At 47.7% G+C, this 9,794-nt stretch overlaps 1 protein-coding gene across 1 annotated transcript; it reads right to left on the bottom strand.

Moving 5' to 3' along the window:
• Positions 1-816: 816 nt before the first annotated feature.
• On the bottom strand, positions 817-2,313 carry LOC123103324 (receptor-like protein 44). Its single transcript, XM_044524864.1, has one exon. The coding sequence runs from the start codon at positions 2,208-2,210 to the stop codon at positions 1,347-1,349; it is 864 nt and encodes a 287-aa protein (XP_044380799.1). The 5' UTR covers positions 2,211-2,313; the 3' UTR covers positions 817-1,346.
• Between the last annotated feature and the right edge of the window lie 7,481 nt (positions 2,314-9,794).

Genomic DNA, 9,794 nt, shown 5'->3' with positions numbered 1-9,794 from the left:
CGGCGCGGCGTGGCAGAGGCGGCGCGGTGAGGGGCGGCGTTGCAAGGGCGGCGGCGAGGTTAGGTTAGGGAGGGAAGGCGGAAATGTGTGGAGGAGGCCGCGGCGCAGCGGCGTGGAGACGCGGCGGCGTGGTGCGGCAGCGGCGATGAGTTCGCGGCGGCGGTGGCGGCAGAGGGTTAGGGTTTGGGATCCAAGGTATGATACCATGTTAAAAACGAGAGTTTTGGCAATGCTACACGATGTATTGATTGATGCATAATCTTAACTATACAATGATTAGGAGGTGGGCGGAGGTATACAATATACATGGACAAACCAACCATATGTTCAACACTGTCTATTATCATCCCGGGTAATCCGTTATCCTCGGTGGAAGGGAGAAAAGCTGATGGGAACTTCACACTGGTAGTGGGCACGCGCACGCATGTAACAACGACCCACCCAATCGCATCGCACCACCCCACTTGCGCATTCATATTTCATCATGTCCACACCCACACGGAAGCGCCGCCCGTACGATGATTTTACGTGGGCGACGTCTTGACATGTGTGTCAGCCGAAAGCCGCCCCTCGCTGAACCTTCTTCAACACTCGACATGATGATGTTGCCGGAACGGGTAAAGCAAAGCGCGCCACTGGCACCGGCGGTGCGCCTGCCAGGCTGCCACTCACGCAATTTTATACGGCTTCATTCATGCCTTGCTTTTCTTGTGATCGCAACAAAGGACGCCGTGTTTTCTATTTCAGCTTATCAAAAGGGGATGGAGAACAGCTCACGAGTCATGAGCACAGCAAGGCTGGGAGCACACCGGCTGATGATTAGAGTAGCATTATCGTAAACAAATCCCGGAGAAAACAAATGGCTTAAGCTGGCGGAAAGATCGGCAGCAGTCAGCACTCACACCAGTGAAGTGGAATAAATTCTCTACTGCTACCAATATACAAGCACAGGTGGATGTCACCAAAGCCTAACTCTGTCCCTCTCCCTCACTCACTAAACTCGAGAGGGTCGTACTAAAAAAAGCCAAAAACAAGTTATTAATACCCCAAGCTGAAAGAGAAGAGAAAACAATGCACCAATTAACTCCAACTGGATTAGCTTCTGACACTCTGATGACGGCTGCTCTGCTAGCTAGCCATGCTCTGATCGATCCAGCCTTTTCCAGCCAGCCCCAGGGTCCAATCTTGGCTCAGAGAATCCAACCACGCCCGGATTACCAGGCCCGAATCTATCGTCTGGAGTTAAATTAAATCAAATCCGTACTCCAACTCGACGCAAGGAGCTGGTTGCATCTGTGATAGTACCACCGGCATCGGCATGTTGCCTAGTTGCAGTCGGGCTGAGTTCAGTAGGCCGGCATGAGGTGTGAGATCTTGCCCTCCTCGCCAGGCGTGGCGGCCGTGCGGTCGGTGGACCGGAGCCAGATGCAGACGGCGGAGAAGCTGAGCACGAGGCTGAGCAGCCCGCTGCCGAGGCCGATGCCGACGATGGCCAGCACGGAGAGCCCGTGCCCTCGCATTGGCGGCAGAGGGTACCCGTACAGGTCCTTGTTCCCGGCGAACGAGCTGGCATTGAACCTCGCCGTCGTCCCCGCAGCTACCGCCCCGCCGCCGCCGGCGATGCTGCGGTTCGCGAGGAGCACGGGGATGGGGCCGGACAGCCGGTTGTACGAGACGTCGAAGGTGGAGAGACGGACGAGGAGGCCCAGCTCGTCGGGGATGGGCCCGGAGAGCTGGTTGCCGTGGAGATCTATGACGTTGAGGTAGGCGCAGCTCGCGAGCTCCCGCGGGATGGCACCGGAGAGGGCGTTGGCGGAGAGGTTGAGCACGGCCAGGTTGAGCAGCTTGGATAGCTCCGTCGGGATGGCCCCGGACAGCGCGTTGGAGGACAGGTCCAGCGACTGGAGGTTGGTGCAGTTGGAGAGCTCCGGCGGGATGGAGCCTGCGAGGGAGAGCCCGGGGAGGGAGAGCTTGTAGACGCGGCCGTTGTTGCAGGTGACGCCCTGGAGCTTGGAGATGAAGCCGTCACAGGGGTCGGTGAAGAACGACTTGGTCCAGTTGCGGAGGGAGAGGGACTCCTGGAGGCTCGACAGGCAAAGCTCGTCGTTCGGGTCGGCGGCAGACGGCGGTGAGAGCAGGACTAGCACGGCCGCGACGGCGACGGCGACGGCAAACGGCGGGAAGTGGTGGTGTTGGCTTGGTTGGGACATTTGGGGACGATGGGGGTGGTGAAAGGGGGAACTTCGGCGGTAGTGGGGATTTGGGGGAGCGTGTCACCCTAGCAATAAAAATGTTATAAGGCGGCTGTCTGTTTAGCTGGTTTTGCAACAGGACCCGTGGCTTTAGGCTGATCTCATTTGCTTTTTTCTGCTCCCTCCTCCGCCCTGGTTGATTAGTCCCTCTGTATTTAGGTCATAATTTAAATTAATAATAAAATAAAGATTATACATAGCATAATAATAATATATTAAAACTATATTCAAATACGAATCCAACAATGTAATTTTTCGTGACACACATTAATTATTTTTTAGTTAAATCCCTGGTCCAAATTTATCACAAAATACAAACGAACTATTGGGGTAACCCATTATAGGTAGAGTTAAGAGAGGTACATTCTGAATCATACGTGGGACCCGCAACGCCAGACACTGAGGCATATGGGTCTCAAATCCATTCGGGCATCAGTCAAGGTTCCTTCCATTCGGACACCACCCATCCACTTGGCTGCACTAAGCTCATTGGGTTACCTCATAGTGATTCGGTCAGAGGGAGATAGACGGTCCGAGCGAACACTAAAGCGCTAAGAGGTGCACGCCTTCGTGCATTACTAGCACTCAATACATCAGTTACCATGCGTAACACCTGTAATAATTCATGTTAATCGAATCCCTCTTTGTAACGTATCTAGCTCAAGGGGCGGTGCACTCTATATAAGTCGCCCCGTAGCACAGTAAGAGGGGTTCGCATCCATTGTAATCATCAGACACTAGAGAAGAAAACACAGCTCCCAGAGCTCGAGACGCAGTGTTATTACCTCCTCCGAGAGGGGTCCGAACTCGTAAAACCCATGTGTCACGCTTGCACCCTTGCTTGATCTAGCCCTTGTTCATACCCCTAATACTCTCTGTCAGAGTAACTCCCTCCCACGCTACGGACCAATAAATCAGGATGGAGGTAGTATTTGTGTTATAGTTTACAATATCGTTCAAAGATCATGCTCTTAAAAGTGTTGAAAAAAATTATATATCATGCTCTTAAATTGAAACTCTTGTCTTACAAACTACACCCTCCATTTCAAACTATATGAACTTCTATGTTCACTCATGCCACGTGAGCGCTCAGTTAGCTTCGGCTTGTTAAGGGATCCACGTGTGTCAGCAATCCAGGCATTACACGCCCGCCCATCATGTGCGGTTTTACACGCTCTTCAAGATTTCTCTCGAAGTTAAGTTCCGCCAAGCTATACTCTAAAATAAACATGGTGTTCAACACATGTCTTGTTTTGAGGAGTTCAAGCATTCTTCATCTTGCATTATGAAGTGCAATTCTTTCTCTCTTATCTTTTGAGGTGGTGTTATTTCACTCTTGACAATTTCCCTTCGTGTTTCATGATTCACAAGTTGTCCGGAATGACATATCTTAAACCCATCATTTTCAATTAATTCATGAGATCCTTTGCAACCCATCATTCTCTTCATTGGAGTTATCTTGGGTTATATTTACCTAAAGCTTTCCCTAAGGATTGTTGCTATTTATGGTGCTCATAAATGACCCAAGTTCTTCATTCATTCTCCCGGTGAAATAAATTTCTCGTCTCCTTGTTGATATCAATCCAATCTATTGATTCCGTTAGTGGCTGGTCTTCACCTCATAATTTTGGGATGTTTTCCATAAGACCACTGAAAATCATATCTTTCGTTGTTGGTTTTCCAACAACTCCGTTATAACCTTCTCGGAAGGGTGCTCCCCAAGTTCATTTGTGGCAGAAGTTGTCATTTTCTTCTTCGTTCCTTTATCCCAACATTCTAGCTTCTATTCTTTCGTTCCGGAGGCATTGTGATGTTACACTCTTCGATCCATCATCCCATTTTTGTCAAAGATCATGTTCTTTCCTTTGCTTATCCATTCAACCGGAGTGTCGTGTCCTTCATTCAAGTTCTCTCATCTTATCAAGTTTTGCCTCCCTTCTCAACTGGAGTGCTGTCTGAAATTTTTCTTACCCCTTGTGCCATTCTTCCAATAGTTCTGAAGGCAGTGTGTTGTTGATTTCATCAAGTATCCTCTCATCTTGTCAAGTTCATGTTAAATTCCTTCCATTTACAGTCGGAGTGCTGTCCAAATTATATCATTCTTATTCCTTCTCTATCTTGTTTTAATCGGAGTCTCATCCAAGTGCTTTCATTTTTCCAAGTTCATATTCTATGCCTCCCATTTTCCAATCGGAGTGTTGTCGTAATTGATATTTATCGTTCCTTGTACATCTCGTTTCAACCGGAGTGCTTGCATGTGCTTCTTGTCCATTGTTCTCGTCATTCATAGCTTTGCAAACTCCAAGGTTCACATGGTGTTCCTTGTTTCTCTTTTCTACCGGTGTGCTTTCATATTCTTTTTGGTCTGTTATGCTCTTGTTTCATGTCCTTCAACCTACAAGGTTCTCGCAATGTTCCTTGTTCCTCTTTTATAACGGAGTGTTTTCAACTTCTTACATCTTTGTTGGATTCCTTATTTCAATTTGTTTAACTTCTCAAGGTTCGTTGGTTTCACTCTTTTATCAAAGAAGCAACTTTGTTGTACCTCTTGCTCTTCCGCTTCTCTCCGGTGCCATCCTTAGATCTCGGGACGAGATCTCTTGTAAGTGGAGGAGTGTTGTGACGACCCGAGACCGACGCTCCAGAAGCCTTCCAGTTATTTTGTTGTTGCCGTGTGTTTTATTTATTTGTTGCATTCATCATGTCATCATCTGCATTGCATCCTCATGTTTTGAAAACTTGCATCCGTCCAGGTCTCCCAGTTCTCTCTGTTGTCTGTTCCGAGCCCAACCACACTCATACGCGCCCCCGACACCTCCGAAATATTACTTTATAAGTGGCATAAAAATGTTCTCGGAATGGGTTGAAAGTTGGCGTGCGGTTTTGTTATAGTGTAGGTAGACCGCCTGCCAAATTTTGTCGCATTCGGAGTCCGTTTGATAGCCCAACCGTTAAACATACAGCTGCAAATATAATCGGTTTATTCGTCAGATGTTTCGGTCTCCAAAACTACCGTTGGGCCTCTCCTTCTCTTCTCTCCTCTCAGCCCAAGGCCTCTCTTCACAGCCCACTCCCACTCTATACCAGCCCACCAACCCCCCCACCCCGACTGGAACCATCGCGATCGGAGGTCCGGAAACCCCTCCTAACCCTAATCCTAGCCCCCTTTCCTATTTAAAACCCTTCCCTTCCATTTTTGGCAGCCACCTACCCCTCCTCCTCAATTTCCGCACCGCTAATCATCAGCCGCCTCCACCCTCTTTGTGTTCCGCACCGACCACCTCCCGCCGCCACTTTGCGCCGTCCCACGGGTCGCGTCATTGCCTCAGCCGTCGGCTCGGCCAGCCACGTCGCCCCGCAGCTCTCCCACCTCCCGCGCCCTGCCAGGCCCATCTGGGGCCCGCTGAGCCCATCGGAGCCTGGATCCCGCCGCTACTTCCGAGAGCCCCGCGCCCTGGTTCCCGTCCAGCCCCGCTACTGGCCGGCGAGCCACCAGAGACGCTCGACGGCGCCGGATCCAGCAGGCCAGTGCGTCCTCGCCTCCTTCCTTTCCCCACTCTCTCCCTCATGCCCTCTCTGTCTCCCTCCAGGGAGCCTCCATGGCGCGCTGTGCTCGGAGCTCCGCCCGCTGTCGTTGTCCATCATCGTTCCACCGCCAAGCTTCCGGCGTCCGCGCCACCCTGCCCTCTCGGATCTGCCCGCCCCGGCTTCTTCCTCGTCGGATCTGGCGGATCCCACCTGGATCCGCTCGCGGGTGCTCGTCCCCGGCCTCCCTTCGCATCGGCATCGACTCCTGTCGCCGTCCCGCGCTGTCGGCCGCGTCCAGTCCAGCGCCTGCTCGTGCGCGTTGACCCTGTGTGGGCCGCGAGCTCTCTAGCCCAGCCAGCCTGCCCACCTGGGCCACCGCAGCCTCCAGCAAGGCCCAAGCCAGATCCGGCCTGCCTGGCCTCGTCCACCGACCGGCCCATGAGGCCTGGTGAGCAGCCCCCCAGCTTTCCTGTGCACTTCTGGGCATGCCAGTTTCGGCCCGTTGTTATTTTTTTCCTGCCTCTACGATTTAGCTATTATTCTAGAGAGTGCAGTTTTACAGAAAAGACCCTAGTCATCATGCATTTAATAACTCACCAACCATGCATCACATGTAAAAACTTCATATATGTAAAATTCCTAGAATTTCATCTAGTTTCATAATATCCAAATCTCATCCATGTTTAAAATGTTTAAAATGCCGTTTGATTAAATTTGCTCATATGCCATGTTAAAATGATTTAATTCATAACTAATTAACCGTAGCTCGGATTTAAATAAACTGCATATGTAAATGGGGTAGAAAATGCCTAGTTTAACATGGTGCACTCATCTTGCATGTTTAACAAATCTAAAATATGGTTTAGGGCAGAACAGTACCAAAATCATAATATGCATATGGAGATTTTCCGGAATTGTTTTTTGTTATTTTCCGGCCTCATTTAAACTTGCCTAAATAGTTAGTTTACTTATGCTTCACCTCTTTCCATGTTTAACAACATTTAACATTGTTGAGTACCTAAACGAGAGCGAACTAAATAATTGAATGTGGTGTTTTGTCAATATGCATCTCGTTGCATATTGAGCTCCACTTAACTTGTAGTTTTGTTTGTGCATTTTGCCATGCCATGCATATTTAAACCGGACATGCATCATCCTTGGTTGTGCATCATGCCATGTTTATGCTTGTGTGTTTACCATGTTGCTTGCTTCTTTCCGATTTGCTTCTCTCGTTAGCTTTGGTTTCGTTCCGGAGTTGTGAGGATTCGTTCCACTACATCCGTTTGTCTTCTTCATGGACTCGTTCTTCTTCCTTGCGGGATCTCAGGCAAGATGACCATTACCCTCGATATCACTTCTATCTTTGCTTGCTAGTTGTTCACTCTATCGTTATGTTGCGCTACCTACCTCTTGGTTATCATGCCTCCCATATTGCCATGTCAAGCCTCTAACCCACATTCCTAGAAAACCGTTGTTTGGCTATGTTACCGCTTTTGCTCAACCCCTCTTATAGTGTTGCTAGTTGTAGGTGTCTTGCAGGTTGTTCCATGTTGGAACATGGATATGTTTGGGATATCATATTATCTATTGTTTAATTTAACGCATCTATATACTTGGTAAAGGGTGGAAGACTCGGCTTTTTGCCTGGTGTTTTGTTCCACTCTTGACGCCCTAGTTTCCATCATACCGGTGTTATGTTCCTTGATTTTGTGTTCCTAACGCGGTTGGGGTTATGGGACCCCCTTGACAGTTTGCTTTGAATAAAACTCCTCCAGCAAGGCCCAACCTTGGTTTTAACATTTGCCACCACCACCTATTACTTTTCCCTTGGGAGTCACGCTCCCGAGGGTCATCTTTATTTAACCCCCGGGGCCAGTGCTTCTCTAAGTGTTGGTCCGAACTAAGTAGACTGCAGGGCCACCTCGGGGAAACTTGAGGGCTGGTTTTACTCGTAGGATGTCTCATTTGGTGTGCCCTGAGAACAAGATATGTGCAGCTCCTATCGGGATTTGTCGGCACATTCGAGCAGTCTTGCTGGTCTTGTTTTACCATTGTCAAAATGTCTTCTAACCAGGATTCCGAGACTGATCGGGTCTTCCCGGGAGAAGGAATATCCTTCGTTGATCGTGAGACCTTTTGATGGGCTAAGTTGGGACACCCCTGTAGGGTATAAACTTTCGAGAGCCATGCCCGCGGTTATGTGGCAGATGGGAATTTATTAACATACGGTTGTAGAGAACTTGACACTTGACTTAATTAAAATGCATCAACCGCGTGTGTAGCCGTGATGGTCTCTTTTCGGCGGAGTCCAGGAAGTGAACACGGTCTTGTGTTACGTTTGAACGTAAGTAGTTTCAGGATCACTTATTGATCACTTCTAGCTTCACGACCGATGTGTAGCTTCTCATCTTACTCTTATTTGTGTATGTTAGCCACCATATTTTTCTTAGTGCTTGCTGCAACTCGACCTCATTACCTTACCCTACCCATAAGCTTACATAGTCTTGATCTCGTGGGTTTTGAGATTGCTGAGTCCTCATGACTCACAGATACTTCCAAAATAGTTGCAGGTGCCGATGATACCAGTGCAGGTGACACAACCGAGCTCAAGTGGGACCTCGATGAAGATCTTGGTCATTGTATGTGTCTTTTCTGGATGATCAGTAGTGGTGCCCAGTTGAGATGATCGGGGATCTAGCATTTTCGGTTGTCGTCTTTTATTTTGGTTCCGTAGTCGGACCTTGATTGTACTCTGGATGATGTATGCTTAACTTGTTATTTGTGTGAAGTGGCGATTCTAAGCCAACTCTTTATCCCTTTTCTTATTCAATACATGGGATTGTGTGAAGATTACCCCTCTTGCGACAAAACCACCATGCGATTATGCCTCTAAGTCATGCCTCGGCACGTGGGAGATATAGCCGCATCGTGGGCGTTACATGTATCCTCTTCGAAGGTCTCATCCAGCTTGATGCTGAAGTGCCTACCATCAACTAGGAAATTTCTATCGCACAGGACACGCTTGTCTTCGCAGTATTCACACATACCGAAATCCTTTTCGTCGTCAGACTTTCCTATGTTCATAGTTGAAACACATGCTACTTAAAGTCAACTTGAAATGTCATTTGATTCTCTTACTAGCAAATCCGGGGAACTCAATATTTCCTACATATTCTAGCACAAGTCATGCTTAAATTCACGGAAAAAACCGGCATGACCTTTGCTAAAATAGGACATATCAAGCGCCTGAAATTTGTTGGAACGGAAATGAATCAACAGTCTGGCAACACATAGGCCACTCGGAAATGAATCAACACTTCGCACATGAGCATAAACTGGTGCTCATTGCATTTTAATGGTACAATATTGACAAAAAAATTCAATATATCTTATAACCCGAACACTTCATTTGGTTAAGAAGCATAACTAAATACCCTAGTTTTACTTTATTCAACACCGATGAGTGGAGAAGGAGGAGGTGGACTTTTAGCTCACCGACTCAGGTGTAGAGGAAGTAGAGGTAGCTCGGATGACGATCACTCCAAGGAGACACAACTTTACAAAACCTGCATATTCCACCGAGTAAAATTTTAATTAGATCAACAAATCTCATATAGCATTCTTCGATGACAAAGTGATAATGACGTAAATTCAACTACTTCTATTAATTCAACTAGTTAAACTAAGCACTTACTAAAAATAAACTAGTTCTATTACTTTTCTTACTAAAAATAAACTAGTTCTATACTAAAATTTTAATTAGATCATCAAATCTCATACACCTAAATTTTCTTACTAAAAACAAACTAGTTCTATTAATTCAGATAGTTCAACTAAGCACTTACTATAAATAAAAATAATTATTTTTCTTACTAAAAACAGTAAAAAAACTACTTTATACAAGAACAATACAAAAAAATTAGCGTTTAGGAGAGATGGAGGGAGGAGGTAGGAGGAGGAGGGAGGAGGGAGGAGGAGGGAGGAGGGGCGACCGGAGGAGGAGTGGAGGGGGGA

The sequence above is a fragment of the Triticum aestivum genome, chromosome 5A (genome assembly GCF_018294505.1).
Source record: "Triticum aestivum cultivar Chinese Spring chromosome 5A, IWGSC CS RefSeq v2.1, whole genome shotgun sequence".
Taxonomy (NCBI): Eukaryota; Viridiplantae; Streptophyta; class Magnoliopsida; order Poales; family Poaceae; genus Triticum; species Triticum aestivum.
This window is presented reverse-complemented; position numbering and strand designations above follow the sequence as displayed.